We start from the raw sequence: 21211 nt of genomic DNA on the forward strand, positions 1-21211 counted from the left end.
CGTAAAAAGGCGCCAGTGCATTGGGTGAGGAACAGTGGGCTAAGGCTACCCGAGCCCTTCCTGTACTACAAACTGTTCATGAGATCATATAATTGAATGTGGTTTCCTACAGTAACTTTACTGAAAAGTATCTCTCATTTCCCTTACTCATGTTAAGCATTGCCTCAGATTGATGCCCGTCACAATGGCATGTTACTACTGAAGAAGGTGTAGAGCAGTGTGAAAATATCTGGAGAGTTTACCGTGTGCTCCAAGAGGTAGTCAATCTGCAGACGTCTGTGTACCATAGATACAACACGATTTCGTAACTCGTCTCAGTGCTAATTCTTAGAGCAGCACGTTGCCAATACCTTTCCATCTGGATCACTGCCAGTTTACTCCTTCTAATTACCTGGACTCAGACAAAACATTTTCTCACTGTTTTAGGAGCCCGTGGTGTAGAATTTTGTCAAGGCCACGTGACAGCCTAAATATCACGCACACTTGGCTGTTTCATTCAGAGTCTCAAAGAAATCGAGGTGAGAGTCTGGCTTTCACAGATGTGCTCAGCAGATGAAATATTGGTGATGGATACTGAGATGTGGGTGGGAGTTTAACAGATGAATGAGGATGGGAAAGAGGGCGCATGCCATAAGCAATATAGGATCCAGGCCCGTGCACGGGTGTAGGGACAGAGACCATAGGCTCAACATCGTTACTCTAGGGAAATGCAAATCAAACCACTTGCACCACGAAAGCTGCTGGCATTTAAAAAATATTAAAATGAACACATAGAGTCCAGCTCGGCCCTTCTCTTGTAGGTGGCATGTGGACTAGAGCACATGGCTGGGTGTTGCTCCAGGGTGTCTGAGCCTGATGCTGTGCTGAGCTGTCTGGAACCTCCTCCAGAGAGCTGCTCTGGGCATCCCTCGCCAGCTCCAAATTCAAGGAGCCGATGTTGGGAGACTAGAACTGGCTGCGATGGGAATAGTTACCACCACCCCCTCCCCCAAAATGGGAGCACGCTGAGAATCGCACCCTCTCTCCCGAAGGCCTGTGTCCAGCCCATCATCACTGCCCAGGATGGACCACAGCAGGGTCGCCTCTCGTTCCTGAGCAGGAGGAGGCAGAAGAGCTGCATCCGGGGGCAGCTGTGTCTTTCTAATAGGAAGGCCTGACTGGGAGAGGAAGCATGGGCCGTGTGCCCGGGTGGAAAGGTAACCCTGCCTTGGGGCATATGAAGCATTAGTGAGCACAGGGTTCCAGCAGTATGTGCTGAGCACAGATCTCAATGTGAGGGGTTAACCCCCTCCTCCCTGTCGTCCCAGGTTGCGGGCACATTGCTCTTCACGGGGACCACGGCCTGCTGCCACCCCGAGCAATCCACCTCGGTCCAGGTGAAGGGTCAGGGTCCTTTTCTTCCTGCCACAACCTACGTTCAGGCTCTGCCTTCCTGTGGCTTGCAGGTGTTCTACCCTCCCAGACCTGGCCTCTGCAGGTAGCTTTGAACTGACCGAGGGCCCCGGATCCAGCCTGCACAAAAGATCCCACTGGCCTCGTGTGCTCTGGCGGTGGGACAGGCAGGCGGCCCCTAACGGGACCTGGGCCCTGAGTCCCTGTGCCCCAAGGGAGAAGAGAACCTGCGACGCCTTCACTTGCCTCCCTCCATGCTCCCCGATCTGTAAACTTCCCCTTCCCTTAGCAGCGCCTATGCCAAGGAGGATTCCAAAGCATGTTACGAATCCTTTACTGGTTCCCGCGTGAGCTTGGGTGGGTGTGGGGGGGGGGGCTGTAACCGAAGGAGCTCGAGATCCACGCGGAGCCTCTGAGGATGTATTGGCACTTCTCGCGCCCTGTAGAAAGCCGTTATCCAGGAGAACGCCGTCCGGGCTACATCCCGGTTTCTATGACAACTGGGGTAAGCGTTTCTTTCCTGGCGGCAGACACATTTCGCGAGGATATCCACAGCCCGGACAGCTGGAAGAGCTGTGGGAGCGTCAAGACTAGTAGGTGCCTGCTATCGATGCGACCGTGTGGGTGGCTGGGGAAGGTGAGGGGGCTTGCGGGGGAGGGGTGTGAGGGTGTGTGTGTGTGCGAATATGTGTGGCTGTGTGTGTTGGTGTGGATGTGTGGGGGTGTGTGGACGTGTGTGTGTGTCTGAGTGTGTGTGTGTGTGTACGGGGGTTGGTGGGTGGGTGGGTGAGGGTGTGTGTGTGTGTCTCTCTCTGAGGGGGTGTGTGTGGGGGGGTCACTGAGTTGACCACTCCGGGCTGTCATCCCTGCTGTTGATGAGGAAGGCGGGCAGCTCCCGAGGAACCGGGGCTGAGGAGACTGAGTAGCATGTCATCCCTGGCTCACTGTCCTGAGGTGACACCTGTTGTGCCATAGAGCACCGTCACCCGAGTCCTTTAAATAAAGCAGAGACTCCCCAGGGATGTCTGAACTTAAGGGACAGTGGCGGGTCCCCTTCACGATGTCACTTCACTCGCCTCCTGAGTGTAAGAGCTCACTGCGCACACATTAGGAGAGGGAAATATGGAGTCGGCAAATGGGGAGCCACAAGGCACAGGGTGGGAAGGCCTCCCGTCACTCTGAGCGAGCCAGGGTTCCTGCTGTGCTCATCCTGGGTGGCTGACCCGTGAGATGAGACACCTGTTCTCTAAAAGGCGAATTTCCTGGTATCACTCTGCTAACTACGCTGAGCTGAATAGAGTGAAAATCAGTGAGGGGCCCCTTCTCGATGACAGCCGAGAGAAACACAGGCTCCTTCACCGGGGCGGGCCGCTGTGTTCCTCTTCTCTACAAAACAGCCCCCCTCTCTCCACGCCAGAGAGCGGGGCAGTAGTTCACTAATTGCATCCTCTGTTGACGCATGCAATTACTGAACAGCATTAAGGAGAAAACTGGACCGATACGAACTCTCCCCCTACTGTTCTACAAGTGCACGGCAAACCCTAGGAAAGCGTGGGGCCTGTCTTTAAAGGTAGGTTCAAAGTTCACGTGCACTTCGCCTGCGCAAAGGAGACGTGCAGGAACACGCAAGAATGCACTTCCTTTGCAGAAACCATTTTATACGCGGTGCCTTTATTGGACTAAAGGATGCTGCCAGCTCATCCTTTGGAGGAAACTCCTGTTTGGGGGAGGGTCTAAAATCACGCACCCAGCAGCCGACAGCAGCTCCACAAAGCTCTGGTCATGGTAGGGAGGGGTGCTAGGGGGAGGAAGGGACAATGCCTGCTTCTCGGTGGGAGGGGGGGCCGTGTCAGGAAAGGAGCCCCACTTTGAGGCGAGCTGCTGAGGACTGCGTTCTTTTACTTTGCCCTGAAACGTAAATAAATCCCTCACTTGAGAAAGGAATTCACGGAGGGCATCCAAAAGAATTATCCCCCAAATCGTGGCTGTTAATGACAGAGATAAAACCTCTTGGCCATCTAGTTCTTTCATCCCTCAACTAAAGAGCAATTGGAATAGAACAAAAGTTATACACCAACAATAGACAATACTGCACCACTAATTCTTTAGTGACCTGAAATTGCCTATGATGCTGCAGGTTGTAGACTCACTACTGCTCCTGTCTTCATTTTCATCTGCGTAGGCTCATTGGGCAAGCAGTGTTTGATTTCATTGTGAAGTAAAACATTAAACACATTGCCCTACTCATTCCATACTCTGAGAATTTGGGCTCACTCACGAAACTGAGTTGGGTGGAGTGAATATTCTGTTTTCATCACATGGATCCTGGCACGCAGAAGTAGATCAATGTTTGCATGTCATTATCTACCTGGATCTGTGATATAGACAGATGAAGGTATACCCAGACAGAGATAGAGGTAGACCTGTCTAGCTATCTTGCTCTGTCTCTAGCCATTGTGCTGTCCATCCATCATCTCTCTGTCTTTATCCATCTCTGTCTTTATCTCTATCCATCCATCACCATCTATCTATTCTTATCATTCTTCCTATCAAGTCTCTATCTTCTATAAAATTAGGTTTCTCTATCTCTACATCCAACTGTCTTTCTCTCTGTATATCTCTTCATCGTCTGTCTCCATCATCTGTGTCTCTCTCTCTCTCTCTATTATTCTGAATATCAGTAGACCCTCTAGCTACTATACTGTATATCTCTATCTCGATCTTTACGTCCATCCATTTGTATCTATCCCCATGAATCAATCAACCCTGTCAACCTATATCCATCTCTACTTCTATGCATCCATCTATCTCTCTGTCTATCCGTCTGTCTATCCCTCATCTATCAGCCTACCTACCGACCTCTCTCCTCTCTCTCTCTGTCTCTGTCTCCTCTCTCTCTCTCTCTCTGTCTCTGTGTGTGTGTCTCTCTCTCTCTGTCTCTCTGCCTCTCTCTCTCTCGAGGGAGAGAAAACAATTGTGTCTCCCTTACTACAAAATGTGGGGAGAAAGTTGCCAGCAAGACTATAGGCAAACCCTCGATAGCAGGTATTTCGGGCCAGTGCATGTGGTGAGAGAACATGTAATATTTTGATTTCACACACTTCCCTTCAGACGGTCTCTCTTAGGGAGGCATGGCTTCGGCCATCCAAAACGTAACTGTAATGGATATCTTGGTTGTCTGTAGAAGGCAGCCCCTTAAAGTGTTTCACACCTGTAAATATGTCGCCAAATGCCAATACTGAAGAATCTTCAAATGTCTGTACAAATTTTAAGCCTTTTAAATATCTTACAGACATATACACATGTGTCAACAGAACAACAGTTCCGGAGTGTGTGGGCTCATACACCTGCAGTAAGCATTTCTGGGTGATTGGACTGCTGATGCTTACTATATTTCCTATGTAGAAATTTTAGACATCCCTCTAGATGTTTCCCTGTCTTTGTTTAAAATATGGAACTAAATGGAGAAGAAAACGGCATTGGTACTGGAAGCAGAAACGTTTACAAGAATGTGTAGAGGCAGCGAGCATGGATTCTATGCATCACTGCCAGGCACCTTGAGTGCCCAATCATACCTGTTTTGTGACATGGGTTGGCGGGTCTAATTAAGGGGAGACTGAAGTGCCTTGGTCATTGGTGATTCCTTCTGACTTTTGTTCTGGGTCCTCGGGTGACACCTGTGCTTGACAGCCTGGTACTCTGAGTTCTCTGAAGCAGGGAGGCATTAAACCTGTATCATCATATACCCTCATCTAAGAAAGGTTTTGGGCAGCTTTTCCCTAAAGCTGGTATATCTCATCATCATTATACATCTCATATTACATCCACCTATGTGCATGAATAGACACACATACCTGCATTTATTGAGAAAATAATTTTTGGCCTGTGAAACCTGTCATTTGAAGTCCATAGTGTGTAAATGAGCTGCGATACTCAGTGTTGCACAGTACCAAGTTTTGTACAATGGCTGTGGAGAACAACACACTAGCAGCAGAGTATTTCGCTTTGGAAGGTGGGGAGTGAAGGATTCACACAAGGGTTGCATCTCAGTGCACGTTTCTGTAATATGGGACATTTCATTAGATAAAGTTTGAAACCATCAGGGAAACCTCCCTGTAAAGGCATTCACACAAAGGAGGTAGGAACATGGGCATTCACAAGACCATGTGTCCAGTTACGCTCTTCAGTTAGGAGCTCTAGTTGAAGATAATGTGTGCACGTGTCCGTGCACCTGGGCGCGTTGGCAATGCCTTGGAAGCAGGCACATTCTCGTGTAGAGTGAGCTTCTGTGAGTGGTGTCCCTTTCATCATATGTCTGTCTACACGTTTTGTATTCTATGCAAACCCGTTTTCATGTTGAGAATCAAACACAGTAACAAGGCAAGACTCACCTGTCACATTTCCTTATTTTATCAATCTCATTGAGCACATTTCATTTTACACACACACACACAGACACACACACACACACACAGGAGAGAGAGAGAGAGAGAGAGAGAGACAGAGACAGAGAGAGAGAGAGAGAGAGAGAGAGAGCGCGAGAGAGCGCAGTAGTTCCCACGGTTCTGAAACGGAAAAAGACCAGCATACACTAAGTGGCGTAACAGGGAAATATTTTGAGATGCAAAAGAAGAAATATGACGTCTACATGATGCCTGAGATGAAGGCATCAGTTCCGTTTCAAAAGGGCATGCATTCGAGAGTTGGGGAGGGGAACTGGATAAATCACTTGATTGGCTTCATTTCCTATCTGTGTTTGGGTTTCCAGATTGACACTAGGAGTGCATAGGTCCCGAGCATCTACACGTGGTGCCACTGGGATGCCCGAAGAATAGCGCTCTTCGGTGGCATGGAGCGGAGCTGAAGGGTCTCCACACCAGCGCTTGCCGTGTGAGTAGCAAGAGATTCAGCTCACAGAACCAAACCTGCTGCGATCCATGTGACACTGGGTAAGATTTCCCCACTTACTAAACGTTCACTTGCATTCATTTCATGCTGTCATTTCGGAGTGGAATTTTCCTTGCCCGTCGTCGTACAGACCCTTGTTGTCAGGATAAGAGTCACAGATTTGGTGTTGGGGGGCAAAAGTTTAAAGCCACGGTAGAGAGGTGCAGGTGGCAGCCAGTGACCGGTGCCTGCAGCGATCCTCGTGACCGATGGTAGCCAGCAATCACCGGGATGACCTCCACGCAGCTCTGGGTTCTAAGTTCGTGCCCTTGCACGTGACACGGTGCGGACACCCAGCCTCTGCATGTGGGAGAGCTCCTCGGGCTTCCTGGGGTGCACAGCTCCATACTGGTCACCCTGGAAATAAAAACATGAAGCGTCTCCTTAGGTTCCCTCCCGAGGAGCCCAAAGGCACAGAATACTCAATAAGAAACATGGGGCCCCTGTCGGGACACCCACCTCCCCATGCAGGTGCTCCTCAACATGGAATTGCTAAAATTAGGACGAAGCCTTGGGATTGGTGTGTCAGAAAGCTCCTGTGCACCTTCTGGATGTCCCCACGTACCTGCCATCTGTCTATCCCTCTGTCTGAGACTCACTTGTCACATTTCCTTGTCTTATCGACCTCACTGAGCGGGTGCTTCGCATTTCACAAAAGGATGTTTTTCTGATACCTTTCTGCTCTCCCTTTTCCACATTGCAGTTTACTCCAGTATGGCCCACTGGAAACACGAGTTCGAGTGACTCAGGGAGATTCAGGAGGAGGAACACAGCCCACCCACCCTACACACCCTTTGCAGTCCGAAGGCAAAGGATGCTTTGCAGGGCAGCTTGGTTTAGGAGAGACCTGCGGTAGAAGAGGGCGTGGCGGGCACACCCCTCGGCCTCCCTTAGCTACCTGTGCACACACGACTCAGCTCATCATGGACTCCGAGTACGTCCTATGCTCTTGGAAAGGCCGCCTATGGCCAGCAAAGGTTTTGTGTACACGTGCGACTTCACCAAAAACGATGCGTCAAGTGGCACCTTCCCTAGAAGTTCAAATCCTTGCAGTAGATGAAAAGATCAAGGTGAGCAGCACAGACGTGAGGACCCCAACTAAGTCTGAAATGGAAGACATTGCCGCCTCTGCAGCGGCACAGAGGATGGTCGGTGCCCCACCCGGAGAGAAGTTGGGGTACAGAGGAACCCTTCAGGTGGCCCTGGAGATGCTGAACGAGAGAACAAATCTGCGTGGAGGAAGAAAACCACATGAACAAGAGAGCACCACGCCCTCTCAGCCTTCTCAAAAGGTGCCGGAAAAGCCCGCCAGTTCCCTCCCTCGTGAAGACGACTGGAGACGCACACTCGACTTCAGGAAGAGCCTTGAGAAGAGGGAAAACCCAAGATCACCGACGGTCCCTTCAGAGAGTAAGCGCACCCTGCGGGATGACAGGTCACAGGAGCCCACAGCCATTGCCCCTATTCCAGGCACCATGCGCGGTGGCAGGTCCCGGGTACGCAGGGCCATTGCCCCCACTCCAGGCACCCTGTGCAGGGACAGGTCACGGGCACGCAGGGCCCCTGCCCCTACTCCACGCACCATGCACAGTGGCAGGTCACGGGCACGGAAGGACATTGCCCCTACTCCAGGCACCCCACGAGGTTACAGGTCATGGGGGAGCAGGGCCTTTGCTACTGGAGACGCCCTGCGCGGGGCCAGGTCACCGGCGTGGACCGCCATTGGCCCTACCCCTGGCACCCTGAGCCGTTACAGGTCACTGGCGCGCAGGGCCATCGCCCCTACTCCAGGCGCCCTTCGAGGTTCCAGGTCACGGGCGGCGCACCAGCCACGCCCCTACTCCTGGCACCCCGCGCGGTTACAGGTCACTGGTGCGCAGGAACGTTGCCCCCACTCCAGGTGCCCTGCGAGGTAACAGGTCACGGGCGCGCACCAACATTGCCCCTACTCCGGGCGCCCTTCGAGGTTGCAGGTCACCGGCGCGGACCAGCCACGCCCCTACTCCAGGTGCTTTATTGGGTGACAGGTCAGGAGCACGGAGGGCCATTGCCCCTACTCCATGCACTCTGTGCGGGGTCGAGTCACGGGTGGGCACGGGCATTGCCCCTACTCCAGGTGTCCTGCGAGGTAACAGGTCACGGGCGCTCACCAACATTGCCCCTACTCCAGGCGCCCTTCGAGGTTACGGGTCGCGGGTGCGCACCGGCCACGCCCCTACTCCAGGCACCCTGCAAAGTTACAGGTCCCCAGCGTGCACCGCCATTGCCCCTACTCCAGGCACCCCGCATGGTGCAAGGTCACCGGCGCGCACCAGCCTTGCCCCTGCTCCAGGTGCCTTATTGTGTGACAGGTCAGGAGCACGGAGGCCCATTGCCCCTACTCCATGCACGCTGTGCGGGGTCGAGTCACGGGTGGGCACGGGCATTGCCCCTACTCCTGGCGCCCTGCACGGTTACAGGTCGCTGGTGCGCAGGAACGTTGCCCCCTATCCAGTCGCCCTGCGAGGTTACAGGTCACGGGCGTGCACCGGCCACGCCCCTACTCCTGGCACCCTGCACTGTGAAAGGTCACGGGCGCGCACCAGCCTTGCCCCTACTCCAGGTGTCTTATTCAGTAACAGGTCAGGAGCATGCAGGGCCATTGCCCCTACTCCATGCACGCTGTGCGGCGTCGAGTCACGGGTGGGCACGGGCATTGCCCCTACTCCAGATGCCCTGTGCGGGCACAGGTCACTGCGGCACAGGGCCATTGCTCCTACCCCAAGTGCCCTGCACGGTTCCAGATCAGGAAAACGCACGGCCGTTGGTCCTACTCCAGTCGCCCTGCCCAGTGACAGGTCAGGGACGAGCAGGGCCATTGCCCCTACTCCAGGCGCCTTGTGCAGCGGAAGGTCACGGGCACGCAGGGGACTTGCCCCTACTCCATGCACACGGTGCAGGGACAGGTCACGGGTGGGTGTCGGCATTGCCCCTACTCCAGGTGCCCTGCGCGGTGACAGGTCGTGGGCACGTGCTGCCACTGCTGTTACTCCAGGGGCCCTGTGCGGTGGCAGGTCATGGAAACGCAGGGCCATTGCTCCCAATCCAGGGGCCCTGTGCAGTGACAGGTCACAGACTCATATGGCCATTGCTCCTACTCCAGGTGCCTTGCACAGTGACAGCTCACCAGGGTGCACGGCCATTACTCCTTCTCCAGGCGTCCTGCATGGTGACAGGTCACCACCTCACACAGCCATTGCTCCTTCTCCAGGCACCCTGCATGGTGACAGGTCACCAGCACGCACGCCCACTGCTCTGACTCCAGGCGCCCTGTGCGGTGACAGCTCAGGAGAACTCACAGCGACTGCTCCTACTCCAGGCGCCCTGTGCGGTGACAGCTCAGGAGAACTCACAGCGACTGCTCCTACTCCAGGCGCCCTGTGCGGTGACAGCTCAGGAGAACTCACAGCGACTGCTCCTACTCCAGGCGCCCTGTGCGGTGACAGCTCAGGAGAACTCACAGCGACTGCTCCTACTCCAGGCGCCCTGCATGGCGACGGCTCTCAGGCCCACACGGCCATTGCTCCTACTCCAGGCACTAAGTGCAGTGACAGCTCAACGACGTGCACGGCCACTACTCCTTCTCCAGGTGCCCTGCACGGTGACAGGTCACCAACGCACGTGGCCATTGCTTCTAATCCAGGCGCCCTGCACAGTGATGGCTCTCAGGCGCGCACGGCCATTGCGCCTACTCTGGGCGCCCCGGGCAGTGACAGCTCAACTGCAGGAACGGCCATTTCCCCTCCTCCAGGGGCCTTGAGAGGCGGCATGTCTGACAGGTCAGAGAAACGCAAGGATGTTGCTCCTCCTCCTGGCACCCTGCGCGTTGACAAGTCACCAGCACGCAGGGCCATTGCTCCTACTCCAGGCGCCCTGGGCGGTGACAGTTCACCAGCGCCCACGGGCATTGCTCCTACTCCAGGCGCCCTGGGCGGTGACAGGTCACTAGTGCACATGGCCGTTGCTTCTACTCAAGGCGCCCTGCAGGGTGGCAGCTCTCAGACGCACACAAACATTGCTCCTACTCCAGGCGCTAGGCACAGTGACAGCTCGACACCGCGCATGGCCGTTGCCCCTTCTCCAGGGGCCCTGCGTGGCGACAGGTCACGAAAACACAAGGCCATCACTCCTACTCCAGGCACCCCTCGCGTTGACAGTTCAGCAGCACGCAAGGCCATTGCTCCTACTCTAGGGGCCCTGGGCAGTGACGGCTCACCGGCGCGCATGGCCATTGCCTCTACTCCAGGTACCCTGCGAGGTGACAGGACTGACAGGTCACGGAAACACAAGGCCATTGCTCTTACTCCAGGCACCCTGGGCAGTGACAGCTCACCAGCGCCCACGGGCATTGCTCCTTCTCCAGGTGCCCTGCATGATGACAGGTCACCAGGGCACGTGGCTATTGCTTCTACTCCAGGAGCCCTGCAGAGCGACGGCTTTCAGGTGTGCACAACCATTGCTCCTACTCCAGGCGCTATGCACGGTGACAGCTCAACGGCGTGCACGGCCACTGCCCCTACTCCAGATGCCCTGCCCAGTGACAGGTCCGACAGGTCAGGGAAACGCAAGGCCACTGCTCCTACTCCAGGCCCCCTGCGCACTGACAGCTCACCAGTGCCCACGGGCATTGCTCCTTCTCCAGGCACCCTGCATGGTGACAGGTCACCAGCACACAAGGCCATTGCTTCTACTCCAGGCGCCCTGCACAGTGACAACACTGACAGGTCACGGAAACGCAAGGCCATTGCTCTTACTCCTGGCACCCTGCGCGTTGACGGGTCTCCAGCCTGCAGGGCCATTGCTCCTACCCCAGGCGCCCTGGGCAGTGACAGCTCACCAGCGCACATGAACATTGCTCGTGCTCCAGGCGCCCTGCATGGTGACAGCTCACCAGCACACACGGCCATTGCTTCTACTCCAGGAGCCCCGCACAGTGACGGCTCTCAGGCACACACGGCCGTTGCTCCTACTCCAGGAACTATGCGCAGTGACAGCGCAATGGTGCGCATGGCCATTGACCCAACTCGAGGGACCCTGCGAGGTGACAGGTCTGACAGGTCACAGAAACCCAAGGCCGTTGCTCCTACTCCTGGCACCTTACGCGGTGACAGGACTGACAGGTCGCGGAAACGCAAGTCCATTGCTCTTACTCCGGGCACCCTGCGCGTTGACAGGTCTCCAGCACGCAGGGACATTGCTCCCACTCCAGGCACCCTGGGCAGTGACAGGTCACCAGCGCACACGAACACTACTCCTACTCCAGGCCCCCTGGGCGGTGACAGGTCACTAGCGCACATGGCCATTGCTTCTACTCCAGGAGCCCTGCAGGGTGATGGCTCTCAGGTGCACACGGCCATTGCTCCTACTCCAGGTGCTATTCGCAGTGACAGCTCAACAATGTGCATGGCCATTGCCCCTACTCCGGGGGCCCTGCACGGAGACAGGTCACGGAAACACAAGGCCATTGCTCCCACTCCAGGCGCCCCACGTACTGACAGGTCACAGATACATACGGCCATTGCTCCTACTCCAGGCGCCCAGCGCGTTGACAGGTCAACAGCATGCAAGGCCATTGCTCCTATTCCAGGTGCCCTGGGAGGTGATGGCTCACCAGCGCGCACAGCCATGGCCCCTACTCCACATGCCCTGCGAGGTGACAGGTCACGGAAACGCAAGGCCATTGCTCCTACTCCTGGCACCCTGTGTGGTGACAGCTCACCAGCTGGCAGGGCCATTGCTCCTACTCCGGGCACCCTGGGCGGTGATGGCTCACCAGCGCACACGGCCATTGCTCCCACTCCAGGCGATATGCGTGGCCACAGCTCACCATCGTGCATGGCCATAGGCCCTATATCAGGGACCCTGCGCGGTGACAGGTCACAGAAACGCAAGGCCTTTGCTCCTACTCCAGGTGCCCTGCACAGTGACAGGCCACAGACACATACGGCCATTGCTCCTATTCCAGGAGTCCTGTGCAGTGACAGCTCACCAGCGCACATGGCCATTGATCCTACTCCAGGTGCTATGGACAGTGACAGCTCAACAGCACGCACGGCCATTGTCCCTACTCCAGGGGCCCTGCGAGGTGACAGGTCACGGAAACGAAAGGCCATTGCTCCTACTCCAGGCACCCCGCAGGGTGACAGGTCAGAAATGCATATGGCCATTTCTCCTACTGCAGGCACCCAGCATAGTGACAGGTCACCAGCGCACAGAGCCTTTGCTCCTACTCCAGGTGCCCTGCACTGTGACAGCTCAGGAGAAGGCATGGCCATTGGTCCTACACGGTGCACTGCAGGCACCCTGCACGGGGAGGGCTCTCAGGCACACAAGGACATTGCTCCTACTCCAGGCGCCCTGCGTGGTGAAAGGTCACAGACACGCATGGCCATTGCTCCTACTCCAGGTGGAATGCAAGCACAGGCGTTGCAAAGCTGCCGTGCCGGCCAGGATTCCCTGACACATTCGTGGCGTGGTTGTGAGATAAAAGGCAAGAAAAGAGCCAAGGCCTCAACTCTTACGTCGCTGCCTCCCACAGTAAAGGGGAAGGGTGCATCTCGGCCCCCAGGCCTCACCAGCCCTGTGCCCCCCGCTCTGAAGGAAGACACACTGGACAGCCGCCCGAAGAAGAAGACCCTGGCTGCTTCCCCTGAATGCTCTCCCTACTCAGGGGACATTCAGGACCCTGGAGAGGGTGCCTGGAAGCCAGGCTGGGCAGGTCTGGCCCCATCCTCTGGGTCCCCTCAGCACAGGCTGCCTTCTTCACCGCGGATTGCCGAGAGAAAAAGGAAGCTTCCGGGTCCAGATTTTCAGAGGAGACCTCGAAGACCTCAGCCCCCTGGTGACGCTAAGGCTGCCAATCCCGTGACCGCCATTCAGAGGGCGGGCAGAAAACAGGATGGGCGGCCCGCCGGCCTTGCTCTTCGACGGGAGCCACGTCCCATTGAAAGGGGAACACTGGTCTGGTTCAAATTTCAAGACCATCCATTTTGGCCAGCAGTGGTCAAGAGTGTCAGCAACACAGACAAGACCGCGAGGGTGCTCTTGCTGGACGACAACCTGCACCATGGAAATCGTGGCATTCAAGTTCCTCTTCAAAGGCTGAAGCACCTGGATTGTAAGGAGCAAGAGAAACTGCTGAAGAGGGCCCAGAAGGCATACAAGCAAAGCGTGGACTGGTGCTTCTCACTGATTTCCCACTACAGAGAAGGGCTGGTCCGGGGTTCTTTCCGGGGCTCCTTCCTGGACTATTACGCTGCAGATGTCAGCTACCCCGTCAGGAGAGCCGTACAAGAGGGAGACCTGCAGATCGACTTCCCAAAGGTCAATTATGCCGACCTGGAAGACTGGGAGGAGGAGACCTCCCTGGGCGGGAAGAGGCCTTGCAAGAAAATCCTCCCGGACCGGATGAGGGCCGCTCGGGACCGAGACAACCGGAAGCTGGTGGACTTCATCGTGAGGGAAAAGGGGGCCGACCCCCACCTCCTGGACATCTTGCAAGGCAGGAAGCAGTCCAGGTGGCTGACCATGTTTCTGACCCCACACAGGGACTTGCTCTGCTTTGAAACATACCTGGAAGATGACGACCAGTTGGAAGTCGTGACCAAGCATTTACAAGAAATCTACAACAAGCAAATGGACAAGACCATGCTGACTCGGATAAGGGACGACAAAGTCAATTTTGTTCTGGAAGTTCTTCTGCCGGAGGCCATCATTTGTGCCATCGCCGCAACTGATGGGCTGGATTACAAGGCAGCAGAGGAGAAGTACCTTCGAGGGCCACCTGTGCATTACCGTGAGAAAGAGCTGTTTGACAGAAATGTCTTAAAGAAGAGGAGAAGGAAACCAGCAACAACCCGTGAAGCTAATTAGCTCCCCTCCTGCACCCAGACCTTAGCAGGGAGCCACCTCCTTTCCAGAATCTATCAGAAAGTCCCTGTGTGTAAAATGAACCATCCCTTCCCCGACGAGCGTTAAGTAAGTTCTGGATATTCGAGACTTTGGGAACATGCAGAACTCATTTGGGGCCCACCCCTAGCGTTTGGTGGTGGCACATTCATCACCATGGCTTCCTCGCAAACTCGTGAAGAGCTCTTTTGTGAAACAATTGCAAACGCTGGCATTTCCCTCAACATCTTTGGAAGCGTAGTTGTCCCAGTAGGTTTGAAGGACAAGACCATTGGTTTTCATAACATTTCCTTTGACTGGACTTGCTACTTTCATTTAGGTCCTATGTTCTTTCACACAAAAAGCCGCCCTGGCTTTAGCAACCGCCTAACCCTCGCTAACTGGGGAGCAATCCCCTTGTTCCTGGAGACTCCGCAAAGACCTCGTCTAGGCGAGCTACCGTAAAAGATGTTGCCTTCAAGCCCGTAATTCCAGCACACCGAGAGGCCGAAGCAGGAGCATCACTTGAGCCCAGGAGGTGGGGGCCAATCTGGGCAACATAGCGAGTCTCTGTCTCTACAATAATAAACATTTAAAACCTACCTGGGCTTGGTGGTGCGTGCCTATAGTCCCAGCTACTCGGGAGGCTGAGGTGGGAGGACTGCTTGAGCCCAGGAGGTTGAGGCTGCAGTGAACTATGACGACACCCTTGCACTCCAGCCTGGGCCACAGAGGAGACCCAGTCTCTAAGGAAAAAAAAGGAAGAAGAAGAAAAAAATTATATATATAGGCTTGTCTTACCTAACATCCATCCCGCTAACTTTCACTGCTATGACAAGCGTAAAGCATGAATAGGAAAGATCGCAGCACGGGAGACAAATACGGCTTCTGTTTGGGTGGGAAGTACCTCATATTCAGATAACCTGCAGAAGCTGGCCAGTGCGCCCTGGCATGACCTGGGATGGCATAGGTGGGAATGGATTTTGGGCATGTGGATCCAGCAAGACAGCAGACAGAACACAGTTCAGCAGAGGGGAGAGTGTATTTACATGGGAGCACAGAGCTATAACGTGGGGTTCCCTGTCCTGGGGCTGGCCTCAGATCCTGTTGGGCTGGCAGCTTCACGTTTGGAGAACAACAGCCTACAGTAAATGACACGGAGTTACGGGAACTGCCTTGGCAGAATATTGACCAATTGGTGAGGCGGCTGGGGGGAGAGCAGTATTAGCTATGATTCATTATGTGACACCGGAGGCCCCACCTGTGAACGTTGTTCCCTTCGAGGGCTGAGAAGACACTACTAAAATGACGAATTTGTTCGTGGGGTGGCCCCGGCATCTTGGAGAAGCTCTGCTTTGACTCTCCTCTCAAAACAGAGGTTGGACGCAAGCGATGCCACCATGTATCTGGCAGTCAGTCAGTGAGAGGATTCTCAAATGGCAGGCTCCAGACGGGGACACAAAAGTATCAGGGCTAGGCTAAGGTGGGTGCCATTGCAGTACGGGGCAGCACAATCAGGATGGCAATGGGTGGGGTCAGGCTCATTTGACCAACGGGGACCTGTGACAATATTATACATTGCAGTATCCCAGGGTCTGGATCTAGGGACAGCTGACTGGACTATTGCTTGATTTTTATTAAAAGACAAAAATGAGCTGGCAAGCAGAAGGCTGACTGTTAGCTGCTGCAGTGGAAAGGTCTAATATCCAGAGGTTATTGTTCTGGATATTAGACCTTTGTCTCCCAGGGTGGAGGTCCCCACTGATCTGGATTCCAGGGTCACCTGAGTCCTCCCTCCTCTTCCTCCTCGTGATCCTGGCAGGGCTGGGTCCCACCCTTATGGTGATCTGAGTCCCCATCACTGTGATTCTTGAGGCCAAAAGAAGCAGCCTCCGTCCCAGACGGGGGTGCGGTGGGTCTCCCGTCCTGGGGTGCTGGGTCCCCTGAGGCCTCCCTCATCTCCCAGCAGGGCCCTCCCTCTGCTCCTCTGAGGCCCTGTTCAAGCCCCTTCCTTCCCCAAGCCCCTTCCCTCCATCAGCCCCGGATGTGGACGTCAAGATCCGAGTGCCTGACCGCCATTCCTGGGGCTTCCGTGGGTTGACTGCAGGGATTCTGCCAAGATATGGTTGGGGTGGGGGGTGGGGGTGGGGGTGGGGGTGGAGATGGGAGTGTGAGTGGGGTAGTGGTGGAGAGGAGGATATAGGTCAGGGTGGGGGACCCTCAGATCCCTCTCAAGGTTCTGACCTTGATGCTGGGCAGATAGATGCCTGGACCTTGCTTGATGCCTGGGCCCTACCCTCTCCTGACCAGCCCTGACCTGGTCCCGTAAGCTCTGACTCCAGAGTCCCCTGCCAGTTAAGTGGTAGTGGGGCCAGGGGTGGCCAGAGTGCCCTGCAGGTTAAGCTGAGACGTGTGCCCCGGCTGGGTGGCCCAGGGCTGGCAGCAGGGGTGGTGCTGGATCACTTGGGGACCGTCAACCCGGGGTGGGGGCCCTCCTCAGGCCTCCCTCAGCTTCTCGCCTTGCCTCCTCCCAGGGCCTCAGGCCACTCCCCTCAGCAGACCTCCAGCCGCCCCTCAGAACCGTTAGATGAACCTGGCTTCTCTCAGATCTCTGAGGTGCAAGTCAGGGGTGTCGCCTCCAGCCACCCAGGGCTTCCGTGGGTTGAGAGCAGGGGTAAACCGTATTCTGCCAGAATGGGAGTGGGGATGGGAGTGGGGTGGATGAGAGAGATGAGGGTGGGGATGGGGGGAAGACGGTGGGGTGGCAGAAGGGTTGGGGATGGGGCTGGAGATGGAGAGTGGTGGTCAGGTGACGGAGTGGGGGTGGGGCGGGGGTGGAGGGGTGGTTGGGGAGATGGGGGTTGGGTGGGGAATGGGAATGGGAATGGGAATGGAGGGAGTGGGATTGGAGTGCAGCCCTGGGGGCCCACAGCCCTCTCTCTGGGTCCTGACCTGGATGCCTGGCAGAGCTGGGGCCCTGCCCTCGCCTAACCAGTCCCGCCCTGGTCACAACAACCTCTGACTCCAGAGCTTGGGGAGGAAAACCTGGTGTTTCTCAAGGCTGAAGCAGCAGGGGGCTGGGCACTGCCCGCCTGAGACGTCTTCCCACAGGTGTTCCAGGGCTGGCAGCAAGGGCGGCGCTGGGATATTTCGGGCTGTCTATCTGGGGTGGGGGATCCTCAGTCTTCCCTCAGCCTCTCACCTTGCCTCCTCACAGAGCCTGGGCCCGCCTCTCTCCTCCAAACTCAGGCCGCCGCTAAGAATGGAAACCTCACATGTCTCTGTCCCCCAGTGCGCAAGTCAGTGGCGTCACATCTGGGCACCCGGGGCTTCCCTGGGTGGATGGCAGGGGCGGAACCGGATCCTGCCTGGGTGGGGCTGGGGGTGGGGGTTCTGGTGGGAATGGTGTGGGTGGAAGGGCGGGGCGGATGGGGATCAGGGTTGAGGGTTGAGGGATGGGGTGGGGGGTGGGAGATGGGGTGGGAATGGCAGTTAAGCGGGGGTTGGGTCGCCGAGAGAATGGGCGTTGGAGTGGGGTCTTGGGGGGCCCTCAGCCCTCCCTGAGAATCCTGAGCATGGGGCCTGGCAGAGCCTGGACGCTGTCCTCTCCCAAGCAGCCCTTCCCTGGTCACACAAGCTCTGACTCCAGAGTCCCCAGCGGCTTCAGCAGCAGGGGGCTGGGGGTGGCCCAGCCTGAGAAGTCTGCCCCTAGGTGGTCCAGGGCTGCCAGAAGGGGTGGCGCTGGATCATCTGGGGCCCTCTATCTGGGATGGCGGTGTCCTGAGTCCTCCCTCAGCGTCTCGCCTTGCCTCCTTGCAGAGCCTGGGCCCGCTTTCCTCTGCTGATCTCAGGCCGCCCTTCAGGCTCCTCTGTAACCCCCAATGCGCACAAGTCAGTGGCGTCACATCCGGGCACCAGGGCTTCCCTGGGTTGACAGTAGGAGCGGAACCGGGTGCTGCCTGGATTGGGGTAGGGGTGGGTGTGAAGACGTTTATATGGAAGGGATTGGGGGTTGCGGGGTGGGGGGGGAGGGATGTCAGCGGTGACCCCAAGGCTTAGGTCGTGGTGGCCGTGGTGGGGTTGGGGGACCGTCAGTCACCCCTCAGGGTCCTGACCTTGATGCCTGGCAGAGCCTGGACCCCCATCCTCCGCCGATTGTGTCTGCTGCTCTCCAGCCAAGTCTCTGACCCCCAGTCCCATGAGGTGGCAGTGGGAGGAGGGGCGTGCTCAGGCGACAAGGTCGCCAGGGTCTTCCAGGGCTGACAGGAGGGGCTGAGCTCCATTCTGTGGCCCCTGTATGTCAGGAGAGTAACTGCCCGCAGTCACTCTCAGGCACAAGGCAGAGGCAGCCTCAATAAGAGGGTAGCACCCAGCGGCCCCAGGGATAAGCTACAGTGCCGGGACGGAAGGCCTCGGGCACAAGAACGTGGAAGCACCCTGGCCACGTGGCCCTGTGTGCGTGTGAGAAGGATGAGTGCTTCTCTCTTCCACCCTCCGCCTCCTGACCGGGCTGAGGGGAGAGTAGCCATCTGTCAATCCCGGCAGGCAGGCAAGTCCCCTGGCCTAGCTGCAGCACAGAGGACCCACTAATGGCTAGAGTGGCCCAAGTGTCTTCTGAAGGGGAGGGGAATGCCGGAGGGCGGTGGGGGCCAGGCTGTGAAGCTGCAGAGGTCAGAAGGGCCTGGGGGCAGAGAGGGGAGAGAGAGAGGCAGGGAGGCAGGGAGAGGCAAGTGCCACCCTCCCCTGCCTGCAGGTGGGCCCCCTGGTGACCTGGGCCCCCCCAGCAGGCCTAGTGACAAAAGGCCTTCCAGGACTGTCGGACCAACCCGCTCAGGGGTGGGGGGGGCGGGGGATCAAGGAGACCTGGGGGAGGTGGGGGTCTGATTCTCTCATTTGTTACCAACGAGGGGCCCCAGGCTTGAACGAGCCCTTGCTCCAGGAGACAGGTACGTGGTGAGTGGAGCTGGTGGGCCAGTGTCTTCACAGACATCTCGGGGTAGGGTCCGCCCCTGTGCCAGCCACTGGGCACACAGAGAGGTAGGGGCCAATCCCCCCACTATCCAGGAGCCCACAGTCTCCCAGAGGAGAAACAAGGGAGGGCTTGCCGTCACCCCGAAGGTCTAAAGGCGCTGAGACAGACTAGACCCAATTAATTCCCAAAACTTCTTTCCAGGACAAAGGCCCCCACTGAGCAGAAACCGGTGGGACTAGAAGACAAGTAAAGCAAGACAGGCACGGTAGGGGCAAAAAAAGAGAAAGTCCAAATCACAGTGGCGGAGGAGAACAAGTGGAGAACGTCTGATACAAACTAAACGGACAGACGGTCTCAGTTCCCACACTCACCAGAAGAGAGTGCTCTTCATACGTGAAATCAGAAAACCTAGCCTCTCCCACCTGCCACAACTGCAGAGGGACGAATTTCAAGGGAAAACTAGTTAGCAAGTGGCTCAAAGGCAAATCCCATACAAAGTTGCTAAAACAGAGAAGAGAATAAGGAGCAGTATAATATCCCTCCAGACCACAGAAACATCCCAGAAGGACGTGCAGGTGAAATTATAATCTTTTGGGTTTTCTCTTTCTTTCTTTCCTTCTTTCCTTCCTTCCTTCCTTCCTTCCTTCCTTCCTTCCTTCCTTCCTTCCTTCCTTCCTTCCTTTCTTTCTTTCTTCTTTCTTGTTTTGTGGGGTTTTGTTTGTTTGTTTTTCGGATTTTTTTTTGAGACAGAGCGAGACTCTGTCGCCCAGGCTGGGGTGCGGTGCCGCAGACTCAGCTCACTGCAACCTCTGCCTCCTGGGTCGAAGCAATTCTCCTGCCTCAGCCTCCTGAGTAGCTGGGATTACAGGCGCCCACCACCACACCCAGCTAATTTTTGTATTTTTTAGTCGAAACAGGGTTTCACCACGTTGGCCAGGATGGTCTTCATCTCTTGACCTCATGATCTGCCTGCTTCAGCCTCCCAAAGTTCTGGGATTACAGGCGTGAGCCACCACGCCCAGCCTGCAAATCCTTTATTTTAAAGCAAGCTAAGGACCTTGAGAAAATGATTCAACATATGAAACAAAACGTAAATCAGAATTATTAAAGCAACTCAGAGATGAGGCGATCGGCCCGGGAAAGCATGGCAAATTTGAAAAGGCCTGGGAAGGAATTATAAATAAAAGATTTTTTTAATGTTCAGTCATTACGACCTTTCCTTAAAAGGCCCCCAAGAATCAATACACGCGACATATAATGCTTTAAGATAAATAGAAAAAGCAAAGCAGGGCCAGTGTTTACATTAAAAGAAGAACGAAGAGATGAAGATTTGAGAGAAAGTGGCAAATATAGAAGGCAGGCAAAATAAATCTAGTGTGCATATAATAGGAGTCCCCCAAGATAAAAACCAAAGCAAAGGAAAAGAGCAGGGAATAAAATGTGTAAAAACAAAACAACACAAAAGCTTTGAAAGAGCACACCATGTACGTGGGGAAAGCAGCCTAGAACCAGCAAGGCCAAGACACGTTCTAGCACAATGATTGAAATTTAAAGAAAAAAAAAAAGTCTTTGGATATTCAGCCAGAGAGACAGAAAGAATCCAGGTATAATAGAAAGAAAATTAGAGTATCCTCAAACTGTTCATCAGAAAGCCTTATGCTAGAAGAAAATGTAAGATGATGAGAAAAAACTCTGAGCAAAGGATATTGTACGCAACCAAGCTCACATTCAAAGTGTAAATGCAACAAGTTCTCACCAACGTGCAAAAACTTGGAGCATGTACTGCAATGACTCCATTCTTAGGAGTCTGCTAGAGCAAGAGGACTGGAGGGGCACCAGTGAAGGCTGGTGGTGAGCATGACATCTGTGTTTCCACGCGGGATCAAGGAAAACCGAGCGCCACAAGCGGGTGAAGGGAGCCTAGAGCGGGGGGATCTGTACCTCAGCCAGGCTCCACACACTGCAGCAGCCGTA

General features: G+C 55.5%; 1 protein-coding gene and 1 long non-coding RNA gene across 2 annotated transcripts; one reads left to right on the top strand and one right to left on the bottom strand.

Moving 5' to 3' along the window:
• Positions 1-1873: 1873 nt before the first annotated feature.
• Positions 1874-14865, top strand: PWWP4 (PWWP domain containing 4). Its single transcript, XM_078363251.1, is given in 4 exon segments — positions 1874-1985; positions 6161-6341; positions 7043-8162; positions 8164-14865. Coding segments are annotated over 2 exon segments (6987 nt in total). The 5' UTR covers positions 1874-1985; positions 6161-6341; positions 7043-7262; the 3' UTR covers positions 14251-14865.
• LOC128930599 (uncharacterized) lies at positions 5789-17548 on the bottom strand. Its single transcript, XR_008478844.2, has 3 exons — positions 17468-17548; positions 14869-15011; positions 5789-6696 (listed from the first exon to the last, which is right to left on the bottom strand). It is a non-coding gene; the product is annotated as an uncharacterized LOC128930599 (long non-coding RNA).
• Between the last annotated feature and the right edge of the window lie 3663 nt (positions 17549-21211).

This window comes from Callithrix jacchus, chromosome X, assembly GCF_049354715.1.
Source record: "Callithrix jacchus isolate 240 chromosome X, calJac240_pri, whole genome shotgun sequence".
Lineage (NCBI taxonomy): Eukaryota > Metazoa > Chordata > Mammalia > Primates > Cebidae > Callithrix > Callithrix jacchus.